At 48.9% G+C, this 26,653-nt stretch overlaps 1 protein-coding gene across 1 annotated transcript; it reads left to right on the top strand.

Moving 5' to 3' along the window:
- Positions 1 to 26,653, top strand: PRODH (proline dehydrogenase 1). The gene is made up of 14 exons (XM_066609667.1): positions 1 to 336; positions 3,380 to 3,588; positions 10,864 to 10,898; positions 11,491 to 11,634; positions 12,698 to 12,762; positions 12,996 to 13,112; positions 13,973 to 14,052; positions 15,651 to 15,732; positions 18,466 to 18,558; positions 19,996 to 20,142; positions 23,173 to 23,348; positions 23,458 to 23,556; positions 24,330 to 24,418; positions 25,151 to 26,653. Exons 1-14 carry the CDS (start codon positions 28 to 30, stop codon positions 25,342 to 25,344), a joined length of 1,839 nt encoding a protein of 612 aa, XP_066465764.1. The 5' UTR covers positions 1 to 27; the 3' UTR covers positions 25,345 to 26,653.

The following is a 26,653-nucleotide window of genomic DNA, read 5'->3' as shown; positions in this document are numbered from 1 at the left end:
TTGCATAGTCCCCGGCGCGGCGCGGAGATGCCTTCGGGGAGCTGCTGGAGACCGAGCCTGGCGCTGCTGCGCGCAGCCCGGGTGCTCGCCCTGCGGAGCTGTCCGCGCTCCGCCACGGCCGCCGCCCCGGCCCCCGCCGCCCCGGAGCGTCTTGCGGCTGGCGCTGCCGACGCCCCGTCCCGCCCGTCCCCACAGCAGGAGCCGCCTCCGCCCCCGGCGGTGGACTTCGCGGACGCGCAGGAGGCGTTCCGCAGCAAGAGCAGCGGCGAGCTGGCTCGGGGGCTGCTGGTGCTGGGGCTCTGCTCCCTGGGGCCGCTGGTGCAGCATGCCGAGCAGGTGAGTGCGGTCGAAGCGGGTCTCCTCGAGAGGAAGCCCCGTGGGGCTGTCACTCTGCAAAGGGGTCTGCAGGTTAGGATGGGTCTCCTCGAGAGTAAGTCCCATGGGGCTCTGTGGGACTGTTTCCCTGGAAAGGTGTCTGCAAGTCCAGACGGGTCCCTTTGGGAGTAAGACTTGTGGTGCTCAGTGGGGCTGACTCCCTGGAAAGGGATGTGCAATTGTTTCCTTCTTGGTAAATCTTATCAGGTGACAGCCCAATTCTATTCACACTTTCCTGGGAGTAAGCTCCATTGACTCTTATGGGATTTACTTCTGAGTAGACATGCATAGGATTGGGCTGTGAGTTAGAATAGGCCAAAGGAAATCTTTGTTGACCAAGCATGCAATTGGCCTGTGGAACTCCTTGCCACAGGATATGGTGATGGCAACTGGCCTGGATGCCTTTAAAAGGAAATTGGTCAGACTTATGGAGAGAAAGTCCATCATATATTCCAAGATGTAATGGGTGCAAGTATACATAACCTCCTGGTTTTAGAGGTAGCCAGTTGCATCTCCTTCTAAATGCCAGATGCAAGGGAGCGACAACAGGATGCAAGTGTCTTTTGTGCTCCCTGAGATATATAGTGGGCCACTGTGAGATACAGGAAGCTGGATTGGTTTGGATCTTTGGCCTGAAAAAAGACATAGTGGAAATGGAAAAGGTGCAAAAGAGAGCGACTAAGATGCTTACTGGGCTGGGACACCTTCCTTATGAGGAAAGGCTATGGCGTTTGGGCCTCTTCATCCTAGAAAAGAGGTGCCTGAGGGGGGACATGATTGATCCATACAAAATTATGCACGGGAAGGACATAATGGATAGAGAGATGCTCTTTACACTCTCACATAAAACCAGAACCAAGGGACATCCACTAAAATTGAGTGTTGGGAGAGTTAGATCAGACAAAAGAAAATATTTCTTTACTCAGCGTGTGGTTGGTCTGTGGAACTCCTTGCCACAGGATGTGGTGATGGCGTCTAGCCTGGACGCCTTTAAAAGGGGATTGGACAAGTTTCTGGAGGAAAAATCCATTACAGGTTACAAGCCATGATGTGTATGCGCAACCTCCTGATTTTAGAAATGGGCTATGTCAGAATGCCAATGCAAGGGAGGGCACCAGAATGAGGTCTCTTGTTATCTGGTGTGCTCCCTGGGGGATTTGGTGGGCCGCTGTGAGATACAGGAAGCTGGACTAGATGGGCCGATGGCCTGATCCAGTGGGGCTTATCCAGCCAAAGGGCTCTTCTTTATGTTCTTAAGCTGCCACTTAACAGAATACTCAGTCTTAAAATCCCTTAGTTATATGAATGTTGCAATGTAGTTTGTGATTGGAGAAAGGTGTGCTAGTGGCAAATGGAACCTCCACCTGCAAGGACAGGCTATCCCAAAATATTGAGGGTAAAGAGAGGCTGGACAAACCCCTTTATAACCAACTAGAACTTCCTAAGAATATCTGTGTTGACTGCTATTGGAAAAACAGGTTGGGCTTAAAGTAGCCTTTGTATCCACTTGTAGTTACTTTGCCGGGTGTGCTCTGAGGCCAATGATGACAGTGTCTCCATGGTGAAAGCACCAAGGTGAGCCCAGCAGGTTATCATTTTGGTTGGACTCTCAGCAAAGGGTTTTGTGTGTATTATGGTACCCTTCCAACAACCTTTGCAGCTGACTTTTGCAGGAGTGACAGCACACCTGAGACTTGCCTCAGGCCTGTAACAAAAGTGGTTTGGGGGAGGAAGCCTTGGCAGTTTATACAAAATGTCTTATGTAATAATTGTACAAAATACTTCCCTGTATTTCATTGTCTTGGCAGGTTCTCATTACAGAAACAGGGCTGGCTTTAAGCCAACTGCGCTCTGTGCCTCAGTGGCCCCTGGGCTAGGATAATCTACTCTAGTCTTACATGCAGTTTTATTCAAGAAATGTCATTAGGTCTTCAAGAAATGTCATTAGGTCCACTTGTGAATTGTCATTAGGATATGAATTTTTTAAACTGCACATTTTGTTTGCTTTCTATTCTACAACAGAGATATAAAGTCTATAATAGTTTTTTGTATTGCTAAGATTCTGCCGACCTTGGCTGTGAACATGGGGCTCTGGACAAACGTTTCCATTTGGGCCCAATGGCTGGCCCTGAGCAGTAGCTCAGGTTCAAAAAACAAGCCACCTTTGGGAGCTCCCTCCTCCCACTGCCACCCTTAGAAACACCTTATGAGCATACAAAACTGCCTTCTACTGAATCTGACTATAGGGCTTCCTAGGTGACGGCTACATCTTTTGTCTTGTACGTAGAAAGGGCCCTGCTGGATCAGGCCAAAGGCCTGTCTAGTCTAGCTTTCTGTGACTCACCAGGAACATACAAGATTCATGCATCCTGGTGCCACTCAGTTGCCATTTTGAGGGAGCCTACTTCTAAAATCAGGAGGTTGCAGATACTCATCGTGGCTTGTAACCTATGATGAACATTTCTTCAAGAAATCTGCCCAGTTCCCTTTTAATGGTGTTTAGAATGCCATCACCGCATCCTATGGCAAGAAGTTCCACAGGCTTAATTTCTCAGCTCTGACTGGAAGCAGCTGTCCTGGGTTTCAAGTAGCCTTTCCCAGCCTACCCTGAAGATTTCAAGGGCTGAACCTAGGACCTTTTGCAGGCAGGGCAGGTACTGAGGAAAGGAGGGATGGTTAGCAGGTGTAGTGCTCAGGGCAGGTACTGAGGAAAGGAGGGATGGTTAGCAGGTGTAGATCTAGTAACTCCAAAGGTTAGCAGGTGTAGTGGTTTGGGAGTTGGTTGGATCCAGGTTCAAATCATCATTCAGCTGTGAAGCTTCCTGGGTGATCATAGGACAGTCACTGTCTTCAACCTGACTTACTTCTTAGGGTTGTTGTGAGGACAAAAGGAGCAATAGAAACTTGTACACCACCCTTAGCTTTTTGGAGGAAGGGCAGTATAAAAATGTGAAAGATAAAAATATAAAAAGCTGTTGTCTAATAGCTTGGGTCCTTCTTGCAGCTGATGAATCTTAGCCGGAAACTGCTGGGACAACACTTGTTTGAGAAACTGATGAAGGTGACCTTCTATGGGCAGTTTGTGGCCGGAGAGGACCAAGAAGCCATCAAGCCTCTCATCCAGCACAACCGTGCACATGGCGTAGGCTCAGTACTAGATTACAGCGTGGAAGAGGACTTGACCACAGAGGAAGCGGCAAAGAAGGAACTTGAGTAAGTAGCCTCAGGTTGCATCAGAGGCATAGCTAGGTCATTTGACACCCGCGGCCCATAAATTTTTGTCACCCCATATGACATAATTAATTAATAATTATTAATTGTTAATTAATTATTAATTATATTGATTAATTAATTCACATCTTTATACCACCCTTCCTCTAAGCAGCTCAGAGAGGTGTACATGGTTCTTCCCCTTATTTTGTCCTCACAACAACCCTGTAAGGTAGGTGAGACTAAGAGCTAGTAATAGTCATGACATGAAATGAATAATAATAATGGCCAGAAAACAAATGCAGAGAATATTTCCCCATAAGCAATGGATGAGATTCTGCATCAAATATATATAACATGATGGTATTATTCCTAAAAGTCACGATTTCCAGAATTTTGGTCAGTAGGGTGTCACCCCCCCCCCATATTGTCTCATTGGCCTGTTTTGAGTTAAGGCAGTGGTTATCAAATATTTAACACTGGGACCCATTTTTTAGAATGACAATCTGTCCAGGACCCACCGGAAGTGATGTCATGGCTGGAAGTGACATCATCAAGCAAAATAAAATAATTATAAATAATTAAATTAAAGAAAAACAGATAAATAAGGGGAAGCCAGCCCTGTTTCACCAAGTGAATTTTGTCTGTAACCTGCCTGCAATAACACCCCCCCCACACACACAAAAAAATCATTGAGATTTTCAGCCCTCCCCAGTGCCCACGTTACCAACTCAAGCCTCTGTTTTATTTTGGGGGGGAGGGGCGGGGGGTTGCTGCCTGCAATAACACCCCCCCCCACACACACACACACAAATAAATCAGTGAGATTTTCAGCCCTCCTTGGTGCCCACCTTACCAGCTCAAGCCTCTGGTTTGTTCTTTGGGGGGGAGGGGCTGCCTTCTGGAGCTTTTTTTGAGCTCCACTTTCATTAGATGGGGACCATGCAGATAGTCTTGCATTCCTCTTTGCCTGACTTGACCAGGAGCCAAGGCACATTTGCTTACTCACAACTGTGTGGCTCACTTTCGCTTTCCATAGGGCTCAATACATTTGTCTGCTTGGACGGAGGGACTTCCTTCTTGGGTGTTTTTTGGGGGCTGGTTCCATTGAATAGGAATGATTCCGGTGTCATTGGATTTCTCTCAGCCTGCCCTTTCCGATGAACTATGGCAAGTTTGCCTACTTGCGAATAAACTTGCAATATGGTTCAGTTTCATTTTCCATAAAATTCCATGCATTTTTTGTTTCCCTTTTTTGGCCATAACGTTTGATGGAAAGAATATATTTCAATCCTGTTTTTTGCACTGCATTCTGCTGGAAATTCTGTATCCAACGGTATATGGCACGATGGGGTTACCCGTAACCTCCGTGATGTTAATATTGTTGGGGCATTTGTGGTATCACCCCCCCAAGGGTAGTACCCAGGGGGACCCCCCCCCGCTAGCTACGCCAATGGGTTGCATCCATGTGTTTGGGTCACAAGTGACTGGCCCTACATGGTGCGTTCACTTTCGGCATGGTGTGTTCCATGCACACGAGAGAGCATCAGAGGGGTGGGAAGAGGGAGGTGCTCTCCTCCTCTGTTTCCTAATCTGCGGGCACTTGCTTGACTGTCTGTCTGCAACAAGCATGTCAGCTGCCCATTCCTGTCTCGCCAGCACTGTGCTTATCAGAGGGTTGGCAGGGGAGAAGTGTTGACATTGCTGATTAATGGCTTCCTCCTTCAGGGCAGCTGCAGCAGGACTGGACTGCCTGTAGCAAAAAAGGGCCAGATATCTGTGTGTAGCTCAAGGCCGCCTGCAGGTTGGAAGGGGGTGTGACTGGTTCTGTGTGTCAGACATCCTGCAGGGGCTTCCTGACAACTTTCTCCCCCACAGGCAAACTATCTCAGCAATATGCAAGGGCCAAGTTCATGCCTGCCCTTTTCCTGACTTTCCTCCAGGGCAGGCGTTGTTTTATCCTTCTTCCCTTCCCATGCAAACTTTTCAGTGATAAAATGGGATGGAGGGAGAGTTGCATTTATTTTATTTATTTTTTGCAGTTTTCATACCACCCTTCCTCTAAGGAGCTCAGAGTTGTGTGCCTAGTTCCTCCCCTCCTTTTGTCCTCACAACAACCCTGTGAGGTAGGTGAGGCTGGGGGAGAGTGGCTGGCCAAAGGTGTCTAAGCAGGGATTTGAATCTGGATCTCTTGGGTCTAAGTCCAACACCAGAACCACTTCACCATCCTGTCTCTTGTGTCTGCTTTGATTCATTATGGCCCTTTTTAGTTGCTGGGCTCACCTTGGCACCTGAAATGTCCCAGAGAGACTGTTAGCCTCTGCTAATTGGACATGAGGCAATTTTTCATGTGGTGCTCCTCTTATATTTAGCAGAGGGAGAGCAATTGTCTCTCTTCACCCAGGACAGTCTTTTAATGGCTGTTGTTGGTGTTCTTCTCTATCTTTGTAGATTTTGATCCCTTTTGGGAGAGAGAGCTATTTAAGTACTTGGCTTATTTCTGCAAACCATTTTGTGAACTTTGCAGTATATATACTGTTTAATAATAAGAATTGCATTGGGATCTTCACCTGGTTTATTCTGCTACTCTCTTCCCCCTTCCATGCACACAAAAATGAGTCCTGACATTGGGCAGGAGGGCTAGGGATCCTTTGCGTACTTTCCTGGTAGTAAGCCCATTAACTGTTGGGACTTCTGAGTAAACACATGCAGGACTGTGACCTAGGCCTGTGCTCTTGCTTTGGGCAAGGGTAGATGGGAACATGTTGACATTCTGGGTCTTTGGCCTCTACTCAAAGTCTTTCCCTCTGGAAGACCATGTAGGGATACGACAGCTCAAGTTTCTAGCCCATGCTTCCAGTAAGGGTCTTGCTTCTGAGTGGAACAGGATGTGCTTCATTCTGTGTAGGAAGCCAAGTTCCATTGGAAAATAAGAAGCAGTGTCTGTGTTTGGAGCTTTTGCTTCCAAAGTTGGAATTCATACGAACGTAAGAAGAGCCTACTGAATCAGACCAAAAGTGACCCATCTAGTCCAGCTTCCTGAATCTCTTAGTGGCCCAGCAGGTGCCTCAGGGAGCACTCGAGACAATAAGACCCTTCAATCTTGTTGCCTTTCTCTCACATCTGGCATTCAGACTTAGCTTACTTCTAGAATCAGGAGGTTGCATATACCCATCGCAATTTGCACCCTGTGATGGATTTTTCCTCCATCAATCTGTCCAGTTCCCTTTTCAAGGCATCTAGGCTTGGTCCCATCACTGCATCCAGTGGCAAGGAGTTCCACAGGCTAATCGTATACTGGGTCAAGAAGTATTTCCTTTGGTGTGTTCTGACTCACGACACTCAATTTGAGTGGCTGTCCCCTGGTTCTGGTGTTGTGTGAGAGGAGAAAGAACATTCCTCTATCCATCCCATGCACAATTTGGTATGTCTCAATCATGTTCCTCCCCCCAGGTACCCTTTTTTGAGACTGAAGAGCCCCAAACGCTGCAGCCTTTGCTCATAAGGGAGGTGCCCCAGCCCAGGAATCATTTTGGTTGCTCTCTTCTGCACCTTTTCCAATTCCCTTACGTCTTTTTTGAGATGTGGCATGCAGAAGTGTATGCTGTACTCCAGATGTGGCATGGCCATTGTTTTGTACAATGTCACATTCATGTTTACATTGATTTGATTTAAAGAACTGCAGCCCACTCCCAAGAGATTGGAGGTGAGATGAGTCTGATCTTTAAATGAAAGCATAACCCATTTCAAAGTGGAAATAAATGGCAGAAGAAGGCAACAGTCTGAAGAAAGTGACGACTGGGTTTTGTCCTGTCTTCTTTGTGGGGTGCAATGGAAGAGTTGGTCAGGCTGAGCTCCTTCACTTCCAGACGGACCACTCTGCCACCGCGTAACCTCTGCTTGCAGACATTGCTGCGAGATGGGTGTTGCCCCCCGTAGCTTGCTTACGTCTTTCTGCAGAGGCTTTTGTTGCCTCAGCAGACGGATTGTTCTTTTTGCTGTGTACACAGTGTGCAACTTGGGGCTTGCCCAAAGCTCCCAGCCCACCAAAAGGGCCTGGGCAGTGTGATTGGGTGTAAGAGATCTTCCCCTTTTCTCCCAATTGGCTGCCGCAGAGGCAGTGCCCTTATGTAAATAGAACAACTGCCAGGAGCAGGCATGCCTCTGAAAGGCTTAAGGCCCTGGCGGGATGCCCCATCACCACTAAGCCACCACATGCTTCCGATTCCTCTTTCGTTCCTTCCCCCACCTCAGCTGCAAGCAAGGGGCCTCTCGGCACAGAACAGAAACAGCCTGTTCCTGTAATGTGTTTCTTGCTTTCTGTTTCTAGGAGGCAGTTCCTGGCAGGCACAGCTGTCTTTGCCCCTGTTACGGGAATCACTTGCAAACCCTGACCATTTCAGTGCCTTTTGTGCAGCGGGAACGTTCAGCAGATTCTGGCCTGCAAGTTAAGGCTTGTCTCCAGTTCTGTCACTTAAACCATTTCTGCCAAACGCTGCATATACACAACAGGTACCAAATGTGTACCCACCTGTGGGCTGGGCGGAAATGGGTTAAAGTGGCCACCTCTGCATCATGTGTTTGCAACCTGACAGGGTATTGCTCTCTTTTTTGTTTCTAGTTTATTTGGTATGATAGAGTACCATCAGTAAGAACATCAGGAGAGACCCATGGGGTCAGGTGAAAAGCCTATCTAGCTTCCTGTATCTCACAGGGCACACCAGATGTCTCGGAGTACGCAAGCCAACAAGAGACCTGTACCTCTTGCCACTTCCTTGCACCTGACATTGAGATTGGCTACTTTTAGAGCCAGGAGTTTGCACATATCCATCATTGCTTGGAATCTGTGATGGACTTTTCCTGCAGAAATCTGTCCATTCTCCCTTTAAAGGTATCTAGGCCAGATGCTATCACCACATCCTGTGGCAAGGAGTTCCACAGACTAATTACACACTGGGTAAAGAAATATTTTCTTTTGTCTGTTCTAACTCTTTCAACACTCAGTTTTAGTGGATGCCTCCTGGTACTTTTGTGCGAGAGGGAAAAGAAAATCCCTCTATCCATCCCTTGCATAATTGCATACCTCTGCATTGCATGTTTGCCAGCTCTCCAGGGTGTTGCTTGTTCCTCTGTTTTGCCTCTAATGTGCTTGGCTTGAAGAGATCAAGTATCTTGACCTGGGAGAGGCTTAAATGTGTGTTTTTTGGTCTGCAGCCTGTTTCTCCTTGCCTTTTGGCAGCTGCGTTCTCTGACTTGTCAAACCCAGTCTCTGGGTCTTCCTGGTCAGCTCACTGCAGGGAGGACTAGTCACACTTCAGGGACTAGCTAGAACATATTATTGGGCTGTGACTGACACAACAGTTACAGGTAGATTATCCCTTATACAGACATCGGAAATCTGGGCTATTCTGAAATCCAGACGTTTTAGTTCAAGACTTTTGTTTTTTAAAAGTGCAGAAAGTGTCCAAGTGAGGAGCTAAGCAAGCAGCACACTGTGGACTGCAGAAGGAGCACTTGTGAAGTGTGAATAGAAGTGTGAACACAGTGTGAATATAAGGAGCACTTCTGCCATGTGAGCACTAGAAGGTCTTGGGCTCATTCCCACATACAGGCTGCACTGCTGTGCTCTGCACTGTGGTGTGTACCTGCACAGACATTGCTGAAAAATGTCAGAGGCCAGCAAACACTATTGCTGAATAGTGAATAGTGAATAAACACTATTCACTATGGATAGTAGTGAAAAAAGCAAGACGGAAGCATTTCTCATTTTATTTATGCAGTTATTCAGAAATCCAGACAAATCTGAAATCCAGACATCTTCCCATCCCAAACAGTCTGGATAACGGATGCTCAACACGTATGCCCTTGTTGCCAGCATCCTTGAAATTATACATCTTTTAACTACTGTGAAAGGAAAGCTGGCATCTTGTAAATTGGGGGAGGGGGCACCTGCTAGCTGCTTCCCGACCTAAATGCTTATTCAGTTCTTGCTTTGTCTCAAGCTCAGCCAGCCTGTCTAATTCATGTCACATGAGCACAGTAGGGATCTAGTTTCTCAAGTTGCAAAGCTCCCCCTGATGGCTGTGAATTTGAGCTGTGTGGACCAAGCCAGATCCTTTATGCAGTGTGGTTCCCAAACCTTGCACTGCAGGCAAACTCACAGGAGTACTGCAGGATGTCCCCAGTGGCCTCTTTTTCCTGGCTCTCCTAGAAACCTCCTGCTACCATCTTGGATCATGCAAGTTCTGTATAATCCAAGGTTTTTTTAATCTTTATTTCTGAATAATATAATATGTGAAATATAACAATAAAGGGAAAAGAAGAAAAAAGAGAAAGAGAGAAGAAAAAATACATGTAATTAACGCAAGGTGGCGGTGTCCATTTTCTAGCTCTGCTGGGCGCCACCCTTTTGGATTGCGCAAGATTTTGCATGCTCCAAGATGGAGTTGCCCAGGAGAGCCATGAAAGAAGGGCACCGTGACCACAGCAAGAGTGGGAACTGGGCAAAGAGGCACCTTTCAAAGTGGTGCCGCCTTATATTTAGCAGGGGAGAGCAACTGTCCCTCTTCATCCCAGCTTGCTATTGCTTGGGTCTTTTCTGTATTTTTCTTAAAATTCTGAGTCATTTGGGGAGCCATTGATGGTTTTTATTATGTAAATTGCTTTGTGAACCACTCTGTTGAAAAGCAGTATATAACTATTCTTAATAATAATTAATAATGTAGTCCTCTGGCTGCAGCAGCTGCTTCATGTTGCAGTTCTCCCCAAGGACGTTCCCCCCTTTTGGCTTTTGCTTGGCTGCAAGCAGAAACCTAAGTCTATGGCTCATGGCTTTGAGAGCATCTGAAGTATCACCAGCCATTGCAGGAGCTGCCTTTGTGCTCCCGGGATCATAGGAATTTTTGTAGCTGCCTGCTGTGGAATGTCACCATTGAATGTGTTGCATTAAACTGGGTTTGGGATCAGTCCACTTTTGTTCCACCCTTCCTCCAAGGGGCTCAGGCCAGTACATGACTGACACACACACACAAAACCCCTATCCTTGCAGCAGTTCCACTAGATTGACTAGGCAAGAGTGTCTGACCCAGCGTCACCTTTGTGACTAAGGATTTGAGCTCATGTCTCCCTGGTCCTAGCTGAACGTTCTAACCATACCATTGCTCTCCCATGTGGCTTGGCTTTGTGTACTGCTCTTGTAGTAGCACACCAGTGTGCTTGGGGCAAAGTGGCTCAGGCTAAGTGATACTGAAATAAGTCTTGTGTGCTTTTCTTTTCCAGCTCCTGTACCTCTGCATTTGAGAAGGAGACAGGCAGTAAGTAAAGACGCTGTTATGGTTGGGACTTCAGTCCCCAGCTCCTGAACATAAGAACAGCCCCATGGATCAGGCCATAGGCCCATCTAGTCCAGCTTCCTGTATCTCACAGCGGCCCACCAAATGCCCCAGGGAGCACAACCACCCTCAAATTGTTCAGCTTTCCCTCCATGCCATTAGCATGCAGAAATAGAGCAGCCCTCTTTGTGGAATCTGGAACCCACCTGGCAGTGTGGCCTAATGCAAATCTCTTTAGGTGGGGGAACAGGCAGAAACTGTTGATGTCCAGTTGGTTTACACTAGATCAACATGGAAATATTAATTGCCTGGGTCCTTTGTGCAGCTCTGAGTTGTGTAGGCATCCCTGGAGTCACCTGGGTGTAAAGTTGTTCTGGGTATGGGGCACAAGTAGAGAATTGGCTTTGTGCACCCCAGTTGGACCTGACTCCAGTTTAGGAGGTCATCTGGTCAAAGGCCACAGAGTCCTTCAAGCCTGTGGTCTGCCTTGGTTTGGTCCTCATTCTCAGGACCCAGACAAGGGCTGTCTTTCCTCTTTGCTCTTGCTCACTTTTCTCTCCCCCCTCCCCAACAGAGCAGAGAGAAAAACGCTACAGTGCCCACCGCAGATTTGGCGACAGGCGGGACGGCGTGATCAGTGCCCGCACCTACTTCTACGCAGATGAGGCCAAATGTGACCGGCACATGGACACTTTCCTGAAATGCATAGAGGCCTCAGGTAGGCTTGGTGTGAGATAATCCTTCCCCCCCCCCCATTTTTTCTAGGGCTCTTCCAGAGTGTTATGCCAGTAGCATCCAGCCAGAGGGCAAAAGGGCCTTGTCCAGTTGAAGGTAGTATTTTATTCTCGGCTGCCTCTGAGAGTAGAACCAGATCCATCAGTATAAACTGCAAGAAAGGAGATCCTGGCTGGACATCAGGAAGAAGATGGTCAGGGCAACTCAGCAGTGGAACAGATTGCCATGGGAGGTGGTGGATTCTCCCTCATTGACTGGGCAGACACAGTGGTCTTTTACCTTTTCCATTCCCTGACCTCATAAAATATGAGATATGGGGCTCCACTGCTGATCCTGCCTGCCAAGACCTGATCTGCCAATCCCCTACCCCCACCTGCCACATTTCCTCTTGTATCTTTACAACAACCCTGCGAGGTAGCATCCTGAGCAGGGCCAGCCTTAGGAGCTGCGAGGCAAGACAGCAAGAAGAGGCTGTGCAGGATTAGATCAAGAACTTGGTTGTGATAAGGCAGCAGCATTACTGGATTGGACCCAATCCAGCAAACTAGGCTTTGAAAGGTTACCGCTTCCCCCCCAAATGAGACTTTGCAACCCCAATGTGGTCACGACCCACAGGCTGAATTACACTGCTGTAGGATGATTTCTTGCTTACAGACTTACTACAGGTTGGACTAGATTATCTCATGAGTTCCTCCCAACTCATGATTCTATGACTTCCCTTCCGTGCAGGACTGGGAGATGCCTTGGAGAACCTCTGTCCATCCCATGGCTCATATGACTTGTGGTCTAATTGCAGAAGGCAGCCTCATAGGCTTGGGGCATCACCTGTGCCCCAGAGCAGTTTGAGAGTCAGGCAGCTGTAATAGAGTGTCTGACCTGGCTATGCCTTCAGGTTGCATAGGCCTGGCCTGGCCTATCTCTCAAGATGGCTGTGGAGATAGCCTCCATGGCCCCCAGGCTCTCTGGAGGAAATCATCTGGCCCTTCCTGCTAAGCATTGAGGACTTTTGGAAAAGAGGTGACCAGTGCTCATTATGTCCTTGGCAGGTGGCAGCTCAGAAGATGGCTTCTCAGCTGTGAAACTGACAGCCCTGGGGAGGCCCCAGTTCTTGGTAAGTCCAACAATGCACCGATCTGAGAAATTGTGAGATTGTATGAAATTGGGATCAAATGGAGAAGGGAAGGAGCCCCAAAGAAACTTCGTACCCCCTGGTAAAACTGCTCTTAGAGGCCCTGATCCAGGGGCCCTGCGCCGCAAGGCCCCTACTGGAGTTCCTTGCCTCCCTGGTTCTCAGCCTCTCCAAAGGGACATGGCACCCAGAATTTTCTCTCTGCTTGTTTCCAGCTGCAGTTCTCAGAGGTGCTGGTGAAGTGGCGCCGGTTCTTCCACCAACTGGCCGCAGAGCAGGGCAAGGTGGGCCTGGCAGCCCTGGAGACCAAACTGGAGGTGGAGAAGTTGCAGGTGAGGCTTGCCACATCTAGTCCAGGTGGGCGCTTCTTAGGTCATAGGGGATGAAGTTGCGGAACTGTCTGGCAAAAGGATTGGGGGCTAAAATGGAAAGAGGGTGTGTTGACCCTTAAAGCTGCCTTCTAGAGACATCAGAGCATACTAATTTTAGCATACTCAGTGAGGGTGTGCATTAGATATTTCTTAAAGATAGACCCAGTTTAGGCATTTGGAAGCTGGGTATGTTCTACCCTGATACCTGGGGAATGGAAATGGGTTATCTAGTCTTGCCCCCGATGGCAAAACCTTGCATGACTGTGTTCCCCGTTGTCCCTTTGTTTCCCACTTCTCTGTTGGGTGACCCCAATTTCAGATTATGGGGGAAATCTTTCAGAATTCATCATTCACCTTTCTATGCTAGTGCAAAGTTGGGGGCACGACTGCACCAAGGGCGTAGCCAGCTGACATTATTTCCCCTGTAATCAATCTTGAAAACATGGGCAGGGATTTTGTCTTTGAAACTGACCTGTTTACCTAGTGTGCATTTTGGGGGGAAAAATGGTTGGCAACCTTCAGTCTCGAAAGTGTATGGTATAAGCCTACAGCACCCGGTATTCCCAGGGGGTCTCCCATCCAAGTACTAACCAGGCCTGACCCTGCTTAGCTTCCAAGATCAGACGAGATTGGGCATGTGCAGGGTTACACTTTTTTCTTTTAGTCAAGGGTCTTGTTTCCAGTAACAGAGGTTTTGAGTCCATATTCGTGATCCAACAGAGCAAATCTGTCCAAACTAATTTTGGGGGTTCAAGTTTGGGCCTGATGCAGGTTATCCCATAGGGCTCAAGACCCCCCCCCCTTTTCTTGGTTTCTGACAGGAAACATTGGCCAAACTGGGGATCGCGACCAAAGCAGAGAGCCAGCAGTGGTTTGCAGGCGAAAAGCTGGGCTTGTCTGGGTAAGTGCACTTTTTTATACATGGAGCAGTATCCCATGAAACGTTTGCTTCTGGTAGGGATGGGAAGGGGGTCATGCTTTGGGGAGAAAGCTGCCTTGGGGCCAACTTCCTTCTTCTGCAACTTCTGCAGCATGGGAAGAGATGGGTGTTGAGTGTGTACGTAGCAGGCTTAGGAAAGTTGACGTAAGGGGAGGTGGATCAATGTCACATTGCACATTTTGGAAACCCTGACTTAGTTTAGCTGAGAACTCAAGTTGCTAGCCCTCATGGCTGCAGAGAGCAGCTTGAAAACATGCCCAATGAAGACAGAACAGATGAGCAGGGTGACAATAGTCTGGAAGGATTGTGGATTGTCCTGCATCCCTCATGGCGGATCCTGGGCCTGGATATCACAGTTTGCAACCTTTAATCCAAACATGGCCCAATTCTGCTCAGAGATCAGTCCCAGTCAGTTCAGTGGAACTTACTTTCAGGTAAGTGCATTGTAAGTGCAGGTAAGTGGGCTGTTCCCTTTAGAGCCAGCCTCTAAAGGGAGTGGAAAGAGGTTGAAAAAGGTGTCTGACGAGGGGACATGATTGAGACATACAAAATTATGCAAAGGATGGATAGAAGGTGGTTCTGTTCCCTCTCACACAGCACCAGAACCAGGGTCAGCTGCTAAAATTGAGTGTCGGGCAAGTTAGATCAAACAAAAAGAACATTTTTCTTTACCCATAAAAGTGGCATACATCTGTGGAACTCCTTGCCACAGGATGTGGTCGTGGTGTCTGTGGAACTCCTGGCTGCACGATGTGGTCATGGCTTTGAAAAGTGGACTGACTGATGGAGTAAAAGTCCATCACAGGTGAAAACTGAGGATACGTGCAACCTCCTGGTTTTAAGCTACTTCAGAATGCCAGATGCAAGGGAGTGACAACAGGTTGCAGGTATCTTGTTGTCTTGAACACTCCCTGAGGCATCTGGTGGACGACTGCGAGATGCAGGAAGCTGGATTAGGTGGAACCTCGGCCTGATCCTGTGGGAATCTATTCTTATGTAGGTGTATGAATAAGCAGCATCTGTGACTTCATTGTGCATCATTTTGGGGCATTGGATCTTGGCTGTTTGGCTTTCCACACTCCACTTTCCTTTTGGGGTGGTTCTTGAAAAAATGACTTCCTGCTCAGGGCCCTATGTCTGCAGCCTGATCAGACCATTACTGCCCCCCATACTGGTGGTACAGTGGGCCTTCCTTATCTGCGGTTTGATTTGGCGTGAGTACCAACCCACGCTGTAGGGCCTCACTTCAGCTCCTGGACATAATTGGAACCACCTTCTGGTCACACACAGGTTCTCTGATGGTCCACACCTGCAGATTTAATTATCCATGGCTTCTGATATCCATGGAGGGGTCTGAGGACAGATACCTAGGGCCTAAATGTATTATGTCAAAAGTCCAGCTCTTGGAAGCAGGGGAATTTCTGCAGGTATGCTTGACACAACTTATTCAGATAGGGGTAAGCAGCTCTAGGCTCACGAAAGATGGGACTGGGGTGATGTTCAGTTCTACCTATCTCTTATACTGAAGCAGATACCTTCTGTCCTTCCATCCACCCCAGGACTGTAGACTTACTGGATTGGAACAGCTTGATTGACACCCGGACTGAGATCTCAAAACTGCTTCTGGTCCCAAACATGCAGGTAAATAGCATGGCGGGAGGGGGGCAGAAGATTGGGGCTATTGTGAGGCTTTCTGTCTGCTGTGAAAACCCTTGCTGCCTCTAACCAAGTAAACTCTTTGGGGCAGAGATCTTGCTGTGCATATGAAGCCAACCCTGCACTGCATCAGATCACTAGGTCATCCTGCAGTATAGCTCCTCATGGCTTCAGAAATGTGTCCAGTTGTTCCTGGAGATGCTGCCAGGGATTGAATGAAAGAATGATGACAGGACTGCAGCTCCATGGCTTAGCAAGTCCATCCATCTACAGTTAGCTCTGGAGTAATCCTGTCTGTCTCCCTGGTGATCCTCAATGCTGCTACTTCTCTAGCCTTTGGTGGAAATGGTAGCTGTAATGTGTGCCCTCCAGCCAAGTGGCAGGCAGAGTGTAACAGCCATTATCCTACATGCCCTGCTATGGATTATTGTACAGCTGTCAGCTGGCTGTGTGCCAGGGTGTGGTGGTTCTCCGTCAACAAGACTGTTGTGTGATAGTTGGCTGCTCACTTTGATGTCTTGTGAAATTTTGCAGTGTGCTGAAGCCGTCTCTCAAGGCTGCCTTTCAGTTGTGGAGGATGCCTCATCCTTTTCAACACTCAGAGCACAGTACAGTGTGTGTTGGCAACCTTCTATCTCGAAAGACTATGGTATCGCGCTCTGAAAGGTGGTTCTGGCACAGCGTCTAGTGTGGCTGAAAAGGCCAATTCGGGAGTGACAATCCCTTCCACACTGGGAGCAAGTGCAGTCTGTCCCTGGTCTGTCTCCCTGGCTGTGGGCCTTCCTTCTTTGCCTCTTTGCCTCAGTCTGTTGGCCAAGTGTCTCTTCAAACTGGGAAAGGCCATGCTGCACAGCCTGCCTCCAAGCGGGCCGCTCAGAGGCCAGGGTTTCCCACCTGTTGAGGTCCACTCCTAAGGCCTTTAGATCCCTCTTGCAGATGTCCTTGTATCGCAGCTGTGGTCTACCTGTAGGGCGCTTTCCTTGCACGAGTTCTCCATAGAGGAGATCCTTTGGGATCCGGCCATCATCCATTCTCACAACAGTACAGTGGGGCCCTCCTTATTCACGGGCTTGGCGGCCATGGACTTGAGCATCCGTGGGTACCAATCCCATGCCCCAGAGGACCTCAGAAGGCCACCTGGATCCAATCAGGAGTCACATGTGGTTTGTATCAGTGACCTGTGGTCATGTCCAGGAGGTGTTCTGGGACATAGGAAGTCTACGCACAGCCTCTTCCGTGCCTCAGAACACCTGGATGTGACCGGAAGTTACCAGCACGATCCAGCAGTGACTTCTGATCACATCCAAGAGGCCTTCTGAGGACTATGTGAAACTGGTGTGACCATGTGCAGCCTCCAGGTAAGATATTGCAGTACCAAGCTCTCCCCCCCCCCCCCGGTTTCCAGCATCCATGAATTTCTATACCCTGGAATGGATACCCCATGGATGCCTGAGGGCCCACTGTATTTGCAGCAGGGAGAAAGGAGAGAGCTGTTGCTCCTCCTCTGGTCAGCAATGTCCTGTCTGAGCCATGCAGTTGTGTGGCTGTGCAACTATAAGGAAAACCCTGTGCAGCTGTAGTTCAGTGATGGTGTCATTGCTGAGCACTCCAGAACCGCTACCCCACCCCCACCCCTGTGCAGCCACAGTTGGACTATGCACACTGGGGGGAGGGTGCAAGCCCACTGAACACAAGAGAACTTCTGAGTAGACATGCGTAGGGTTGTGTTGGTGAGTGTTGTGCAAAGAGGCCTGCTGGAAGAAAAAAATGGGGGCCTTTCTGCCTCTGTTCAAGGGGGTCCTCAGCCCTGCAGCATATTTCTCCCTACTCCCCCCCCCCCAAACAGGGAAAGAAGCTCTGGCGAAAGGGGGGCTCTGTCAGCACCAGATTGGAGGCGGGTTCTCACCAGTCTGGTACCCCAAAAAGCAAAGGGGCCTGTGGCTGTCCCAATCCTTTCCTTGAGAAAGAATGAGTGAGTGCTCTTAGATGCCCCAAAGGGAAGGGATGGGGGCTTCCTTCTCCCCCCATTCCAACTAGATTCATAGAGCAGAAGGGTCTTGGTTTATTTTCGGGGGGGTCCCATGGGTAAGAAAACCCACATGGGTTCTGCATTCAAAAGTGCAGTAGTTCTTGCATGTTTGGAGTGGGAAATACTGGCTTGCATGTTTGGAGTGGGCCTCACTCTCAAAAAGAAATGTCTGGTCCAACTCTCCCCCCCCCCCAAAAAAAAAAAAAAAACACAGAGGAGGTCCTTTGCCTGGATTGGAGCATGTAGCTGTGCTGCCACCTGGAGGTCGACTGGAGAATGGCACCCTTCAGCAGCTGCCATGAGTGAAATAAAGGCACCCTCCATATCTGTGGATTCAGTTCTCCGCAGTTCTCCGTGACCCCCCCCCCCATGCACCCATTATCTTCATTTGTCTTACTGGCGATGCAGACTGAGCATGCCACTTCCTTTAACAGAATACCATAAGCAGGCAAGCTTATAGAGAGAGACGGGCAAGCAGACAGCCTGAATGCTAGACAATCCAGAACGTTAAGCCTGCTTATAGCTTCTGTTAAAGAGACATGCTTGCTTGGTGCCATAGAAGTAAAACAAAGGTAATGGGTCCGGCGGGGAGGAGAGAAGATATGGTTCCCTTTTATCTACTGCAGACCCTAGTGCGCAGCTTCTTGGCGGGAGGGCAGATAACAGACTGTTGGCGTCTCTCCTCCCAGACAGGTCAGCTGGAGCCACTGCTATCTCGCTTCACTCAGGAAGAAGAGATGCAAATGAAGCGGATGTTGCAACGGATGGACATTCTGGCTAAAGTAAGTTATTGGGGTGGAACATTAACACAAGAAGAGCCCTGTTGGATCAGGTCAAAGGCCCATCTAGTCCAGCTTCCTGTATCCCACAGTGGCCCGTCAGGTGCCTCAGGGAGCACACGAAACAGCAGGATCCCTACATCCTGTTGTCACCCCCTGGCATCTGGCATTCTGAGGTATCCTCCTTAAAACCAGGAGGCTGCACGTACCCATTCAAGAAATCTGTCCAGTCTGCACTATCTATATCTGTTTTGCTGCCCTGCAAACCAGAATGATGTTGTTTAAACTGTGCAATCTGTGGAACTTCTTGTCACAGGATGTGGTGACTGCTTCTGGTCCAGATGCCTTTAAAAGGGGATTGGACAGATTGATAAGGGGAAAGGCCCTCACAGGTTACAAGCCATACATGATGGGTATGTGTAATCTCCTGGTTTTAGGAGTAGGCTGAGTGCCAGGTGCCAAGGGAGTAGCAACAGGATACAGGGCTCTTGTTGTCTTGTGTGCTTCCAGAGTCATCTGGTGGGCCCCTGGAGATACAGGGAGCTGGACTAGATGGGCCTTTGGTCCGATCCAGCAGGGCTCTTTTTATGTCCTTAGTACTGAGAGCCTGAAAGTTGTCATGATGGATCAGACCAAGCGTTTCACTAATTCCAGTAGCTCCCAGATGCTTCCAGTGTACCCACAAGCAAGGTATGAAGGCAACAAGCCTTATCCCACTGTTGCCTCCCTCCACACCCAGAAACTGGTGTTCAGATGTACACTGCCTCTGAATAAGGAGGTTCTGTTTCTAACTACCCTGAAAATATAAACCCAGACTGTCTGAGTGAGGTCCAGGGTCTATTTAGCATCCTGTTTCCAACAATGACCAGCCAGAAGCCCTCTGGAAGCACAGAGCATCATCACCCTCCTTCCCCTACGGCTGCCCCCCCCTCCGCAACTATGTATTGGGGAGTATTATCTCTGTATAGTGGGCCCTCCTTATCTGTGGATGCTGAGGCTGGAAGGTCTTAGAGGACACACCTGAGCACGACACAGATTGCCTTCCAGTTGCACCCGTAGGCCACACGTAGCCCCAGGGGAAGCGATTGTGGCACTGCCAAGGCCCCCCATGGATTTCAGAGAAATCCACAGAAATTTGGTATCCGCTGGGTCCCGGAATGGATCCCCCACAGATACCGAGGGCCCACTGTTCTTAAGAATTCCATGTGGTCATCCGGAGTAGCAACCACAGCCATTCATGAATTTGTCCAACATTCCTTTTTATGGCTACGTGCTGACGGTGTTATCTTCGGGGTCTTGGGAAAGCCTGGTGTGTGCCCATCCTCAAGGGTGGCATGGAGGTCAAAGTGCACCAGCTGTGCGGTGTGTATAGGTGAGCCACTGCAGAAGGTGTGGCTGCTGTCTTGGCACCCCGGTAACCTACCTCTGCCTTGTTTCCAGAAAGCCGTGCAGGTGGGCGTGAGGCTGATGGTGGATGCGGAACAGACATACTTCCAGCCAGCAATCAGCCGCCTGACTCTGGAGATGCAGCGCAGGTTCAACCTGGAGAAAGCCGCGATCTTCAACACCTACCAGTGCTACCTGAAGGTGAAGCGATGCTGGGCTGACTGCCCTGGAGTGTAGTGTTTACACCACCCAGTCCAAGCATTCCGGGCCAGGATTTTTGACAAGGGTGCCAAGGATTGGCTCAGTGTTTTTTCCATTACTCATGCCTGCTTTAAGAACATCAGAAGAACCCTGCTGGAATGGAAGAGGCCAAAGACCCACCTACTCCAGCTTCCTGAATCTGAAAGTGTCCCACCAGGTGCCTCTGGAAACATATAAGACGAAAAAATACCTGTATCTTGTTGCCACTTCCTTTGGTGTTCAGGGATTTCCTACTTCTGAAACCAGGAGGCTGCACATGCCCATCACGGCTTATAACCTGGGGAGGACTTTTCCTCCATTAATTTGTCCAATAAGTGTAATTAGTCTGTGGAACTCCTTGGCACAGAAAGTAGTGATGGCATCTTGCCTGGATGCCTTTAAGAGTAAATTGGATAAATTTCTGGAGGAAAAGTTCATTGCGGGTTACCAGTCATGGTAGGTTTGCGCGAGGTAGAGGTAGGCTGCCTCTGATTGCCAGATGCAGGGGGTGGGCACCAGGACGCAGGTTGTGTCTGTTGTCTAGTGTGCTCCCTGAAGCATTTGGTGGGCCACTGTGAGATACAGGGAGCTGGACTAGATGGGCCTTTGGCCTGATCCAGTGGAGCTCGTCTTATGTTATGTCCAGTCCTCCTTTATCTTGACAAGTGCCATCACCACATCCTGTGGCAAGAAGTTCCATAGGTGAAGTGCATGTTGTGTCAAGAAATATTTCCTTTTGTCTATTCTAACTGCTGACACTCAATTTTAGTGAATGTCCCCTGGTTCTGGTGGTGTGCAAGAGGTAAAGGAACATCCCTCCATCCATTCCCAAGTTTGAATGTCTCAATCATGTATCCCCTCAAACACCTTTTTTCTATACTATCAGTATCTCCGAAAACATGTTTGCCCCAAGAGAACGAGGCTCCTTATGCAGCTGGGTCATTCCTGGCTACAGATCTGAGTGAGGCTGGGAAAGACTGGAGTTCCTGGGGAGTGTGACAGGCAGAGAAGGCTAGTGGTCACAGTGAATGCTTGCTCTTCTTTGTGTAGCTGAGGGTGCTGCATCAGAAAGTGGTCAGTGCTGCCAGTGACGGCATGGTTAATTTAAGATGAAATGCTTAATTGTGGATATGGATGTAGGTGGAGGGATGCTTTGCTCCTTCTGTGAAATACAGTAGGCCCTCGGTGTCTATGGGGTATCTATTCCAGGATGCCCCACGGATTCCAAATTCTGTGGATAAAGGGGACATGTGGCGCCACAGTTTCTTACCTGGGGGGCATGCCTGGCTTTCCAGAGGTAGCACATTCCCTCCTGACCCCTCAGAACGCTCTGGACACGACTGGAAGGCACTCTAGGTTTGCACCGGAGAACTGGAAGTGCCTTCCAGTCATTTCTAGAGCATTCTGATGGCCCCCAGCTGTGGGCTCAGCATCTGCAGCTATTCAGATTCATGAATGCTGAGTTCATGGATGCGGCTGACCCACTGTACTGTCTTGAAATACTGACTGGAGGAGTGGAATGTCAGAAAGATCTCTCTGCCACTGTGGAGGGACTATACGAGATAGCAGAGGACAATTTGCAATCTAGATAGAGAGCTTTGGCTCAAGGCTTCCTTAGGCTGCTCCTGCTGGGACACAGATGGAGTAGAGACTTCTCCCTTTTTTCTCTAATATAAAAACCATCATGGAGGCTTGTCCGTCTGCTGGAGACCATATCATGAGGCAAAGCATCTTTAAGTCTTAGGGCAGTTGGTTCCAGAGGTGTGGTGCCGCAACGGAGAAGCCCCTGCACTGTGCCACCATCCCCTTGGCTTCAGATGACAGGGCTCTCTCTGATGGCAGGGGACATGCAGGATTATATGGGGCAGTGATTTCCAAATGGGGGCACTGCTTTGTTTGAAGAAAAGCCTTCCCCAGGCAATGTGGACTTTCTATGGCGGCAGTGAAGAAGGCCAATTCTATGCTTGGGATCATTAGGAAAGCTATTAAGAACAAAACGGCTAATATTATAATGCTGTTGTACAAATCGATGGTAAGGCCATACCTGGAGTATTGTGTCCAGTTCTGGTCACCGCATCTCAAAAAGGACATAGTGGAAATGGAAAAGGTGCAAAAGAGAGCGACTAAGATGATTACGGGGCTGGGGCACCTTCCTTATGAGGAAAGGCTATGGCGTTTGGGCCTCTTCAGCCTAGAAAAGAGACGCCTGAGGGGGGACATGATTGAGACATACAAAATTATGCAGGGGATGGACAGAGTGGATAGGGAGATGCTCTTTACACTCTCACATAACACCAGAACCAGGGGACATCCACTAAAATGGAGTGTTGGGAGAGTTAGAACAGACAAGAGAAAATATTTCTTTACTCAGCGTGTTGTTGGTCTGTGGAACTCCTTGCCACAGGATGTGGTGATGGCGTCTAGCCTGGACGCCTTTAAAAGGGGATTGGACAAGTTTCTGGAGGAAAAATCCATTACGGGGTACAAGCCATGATGTGTATGTGCAACCTCCTGATTTTTGAAATGGGCTATGTCAGAATGCCAGATGCAAGGGAGGGCACCAGGATGCAGGTCTCTTGTTATCTGGTGTGCTCCCTGGGGCATTTGGTGGGCTGCTGTGAGATACAGGAAGCTGGACTAGATGGGCCTATGGCCTGATCCAGTGGAGCTGTTCTTATGTTCTTACTCCATGCCGCAGCATCTTACCTTTCAAGCCAATTTCTGCAGCAAGTTATGCACAGTATCCATTGGGCAGCAGAAGCAACTGCCTGGCGAGACTTGCTGCAGAAATCGGCTTGAAAGATGAGATGTGGTAAGGAACAGAAAGCTCCACACCGCCAGGGGAAGGCTTTTTGCATGCGCTGGAACCAGCCCACATGGTTTTGCACCCGCTGATATGGGGGGAAGGCAGTCCTTGAGGTTTCCTAGTCCTATTTTGCAGCCTTCCTGCAGCATTCAATATGCTCTTGGTTTTTTTGTCCTCCTGCGTAGGATGCCTACGATAATGTGACAGTGGACGTGGAGCTCTCGCGCCGAGAAAGCTGGCACTTTGGAGCCAAGTTGGTGAGAGGGGCATACATGGAACAAGAGCGCACCCGGGCAGCCGAAGTTGGCTACGAGGACCCCATTAACCCGACTTATGAAAAGACCAGCGAGATGTACCACAGGTGGGAGGAGGTGACTTCCTGCTTTGGAGGCCACGTGAACAGGTGGGCCAGACGCTGCCCCAGGCAGCGTCTTCATCCATCCCCTTCCTTGTTGTCTCACCCCCTGCAGGTGCCTGGACTACATCCTTGAGGAGATCCGGTACAATTGGAAGGCCAATGTAATGGTTGCCTCCCACAACGAAGACACGGTCAAATTCACGCTCCGCAGGTACAGTGGAATGTTGAATGGCAGGACTGGCTTTAAACCACTTGGGCCCCATGCCTAAGGGAGCCCCATGTAGGGTCATCTACTCTAATCTGCTCAAATACACATAACACATTGCAACAGATACCTAACACCGCATTGAGATTTTATAGAGAACAGCAACAATTTTAATTTTCTTCTGGATTCTTAAAGTCAGTAGTGTTTATACTTTTTATATTTTGAAAATTTTCAAAGGAAGTGTACACATTTTGTTTACTTGTAGGCTTACATGCATACAATTTTATGTTAAAGTGTACTTAGATCCATGTGGTCTACTGACTCACCTGCACTTTTTAAGTGCATATTTTATTTGCTTTCCATTCCACATTAGAGATCTGAAGAATATGATAAATTTTATTGATATCTGTAAGATTCTGCAGACCTCCGCTGTGAACTGGTTAACCAGGGCTCTGGACAGAAAAAGTTTGCAGTGGGCCCAACTGGCCCTGCTGCGAATGATTTCTGCCCCATAGCGAAAGCTCTTGTCCCAGCGAAGTCTGGGGGACACTGTGGAACATGACAGAGGGTAGAAGGCAGGGTGTTCTTTTGGGGTATGTCACTGGAGATCTTCAAGCCAAGACGTGACAGGTGCTTGCTGGAGATGCTCTAGGAAGATTTTCTGCTACAGGCAAGGGTTTGGACTGGATGATCTTGTGGATACATTTCAACTCTTATGATTCTGTGAAAACTTTGTGCTGGTTGTTGGGAGGTCTTAGAGTCTTTCCTCTGTTCTGCAGGATGGCCGAACTGGGCATTCACCCCTCCGAGAAAAAGATCTACTTTGGGCAGCTGCTGGGCATGTGTGACCAGATCACCTTTCCTCTTGGTAAGCCTGTGCATCGGTGGCAGAGATGCCTCACTCAAAGCAGAAGTTTGTTGCCCTTGTGTGAAAGCTGCTCCTCTGTGTGAGCAGAGAGGATGGGGACTTTTCTCCTAACTTTTGCCTTTGGAAACACAACTGTTCCGTGGCATAGCTGGTCTGGCACCCAAGGGCATAAAAAATTTTAACCCCACACGGGGTGTTAAAACATCCTGCATGCAGCCTCCTTGAGCCTCAGAACTCCTGGTTGCCTTGGGTCAGCCGTCAAGAGTGTGGGTTGGCACCCCTCAAGGCATGGTACCACCTGCCTGCCCCCTCTTAGCTACTCTACTGCAACTGCTTCCAGTCAATTGGCCTCCAGGAGGACCCTTCTTCACCTAATCTGCTGGAGAGGTCGTATTTTCTGCAATGCACATTTGTTTATGCAGAGCTAGGCCACTGTAGGTCATACATGAACTGGCACATACACCCAGTGCTCCTTTTGGTTTGTTGGCAACTTCCTGTCACATCTAGAAACACAACACAGGCTCAAATCTGCTGGTGTCAAACTCGCCAGTAAGGAGGGCCCATTGTACTTGGAGGGTTCTTGCCCCAAGGAAGTACCACACCCGACATGATGTGTGCATCTATGCTGCTGTGAAAAAAAAACCCAGTGCCATTAATCTGGTCCCATCTGGTGTACTAGCACCCTGTACTTGAGAACTAACCATCAGTTCTTGTTTCCACCCCTCCCTCCAGGTCAAGCTGGGTTCCCAGTGTACAAATACGTTCCCTACGGACCTGTGAACGAGGTGCTGCCGTACCTGTCGAGGAGAGCTCAGGAGAACCGAGGCTTCATGAAGCGGGCCAGAGATGAGCAGAATCTCCTCTGGACAGAGCTCAAGAGGCGGTTGTTCTCTGGAACCCTCCTTGCTAGTATCAGCTCATCCTAGTTCTGCACTCCAGGCCCTGGTTTCTGAGGAGAACAGAACTGTTAAGAGCCAGTGTCCCAGTCAGACAGATCTCTAGTGCATTTTGGCTGCTAACACTACTACCACCCACAGGATTCAGACTTCAGTGCTGCCCTGCTGCGACTGAGGGGTACATGAGCCAAGAACCTCTTCCTTCCCCAGTCTTAGAGTTTGTCTGCATTGTCTTCTGCTGCTCATTGTCAACTTTTTTCATCAAGCGGTTGAGTTATCCTCAAGTGCCTCTTGCAGCTCCCAAATTTGCTCCCTGTCCTCTTGGCCCTTGGGATAGAGAAAGACTGCATCTCCAATAAAGCTGGTCACTGAAGTGTCAGCTTTGCAGGTCTGTCCAATGCACAAGGGTCCCATCTGGTGAATGGGCTGTATCTGAACAGCCGGCGTACAAAGCATGTCTAGATGTCATCCTTGCAGGGTTGTTGTAAGTAAGTTGCCCTGCCTTGCCGCAGGAGGGTCCTAGGGAGTGGGTTGCACATGGCCACTGAGTGAGGTTGAGGCAGAGATGGGTTGAGAATAAGAAAGTCATCTTTTACAGTATGGAAAGCAGCAGGGAGTAGACTCTGCCCCTGAATCTCTCCCTTTTATATGGCCCCCAATTATACTTCAGGCTTGTGTGTATATAAAAAGTCAACCAGGTAGCCCTGGAGTCTACCCCAAGCTGGGATGGATTTAGTATTTGTATTGGAGGGGGGCAGCGGCATGAGCACTACCTTAAGTCCGGAGCCCAAGTCAACCAGTTGGGTATATCTGGGTTCCTGGTTGAACTATGGCAGTTGAGGTTTGCTGGGAGGGTAGACCTGGGCTCCCAGCCATGCTTGGGATGCTCCCGGTTCTCATGGGTGTCCTTCCCTGCTGGCACAACACTTCGGAAGGGGACCACACCCCCATGGCCGCCCTTGGATTCACCCCTGCCCCAAGATCAGACAGACCAGGCTCTCTGGAGCCATGGGGCCCTTCTGCATTAGCCAGGAAACTGTTGCCTGGTGGTCTTTAGTCATAGCGTGGTTTCATACAGGGACTTCTGAAACAGTAGACCTCCTCCAAAGCTGCAGCCACCACAGGAATAGGATTCCACCGTAATTCTGCAAAAATTCCCCAGCATTATCCAGAAGCCCTTTTACTCCAAGGCAGTGAACTATCTGGGCGTGTTCACCTGATGGATGCCTGAGAACTACTTGTCCTTTTTAAATATGTGGGTTTTTCTCTCTTTGTAACTGTGCTTGGAAACACTTTGAAATAAAATTTCAAAATAAAAATCACCTTTATGGGTAGATTA

The sequence above is a fragment of the Tiliqua scincoides genome, chromosome 14 (assembly GCF_035046505.1).
Source record: "Tiliqua scincoides isolate rTilSci1 chromosome 14, rTilSci1.hap2, whole genome shotgun sequence".
NCBI classification, from domain to species: domain Eukaryota; kingdom Metazoa; phylum Chordata; class Lepidosauria; order Squamata; family Scincidae; genus Tiliqua; species Tiliqua scincoides.
The sequence above is the reverse complement of the archived record's forward strand: the minus strand, read 5'-3'. Positions and strand labels throughout refer to the sequence as shown.

What these genes read in the sequence shown, in the direction of transcription:
- PRODH (XM_066609667.1), top strand. Translation starts at nt 28, where the DNA reads ATGCCTTCGGGGAGCTGCTGGAGACCGAGCCTGGCGCTGCTGCGCGCA. An exon ending in GCGGCAAAGAAGGAACTTGA is followed by an intron (nt 3,589 to 10,863) that starts GTAAGTAGCCTC and finishes TTTCTTTTCCAG; the next exon opens with CTCCTGTACCTCTGCATTTG. An exon ending in TGGGGAGGCCCCAGTTCTTG is followed by an intron (nt 12,763 to 12,995) that starts GTAAGTCCAACA and finishes GCTTGTTTCCAG; the next exon opens with CTGCAGTTCTCAGAGGTGCT.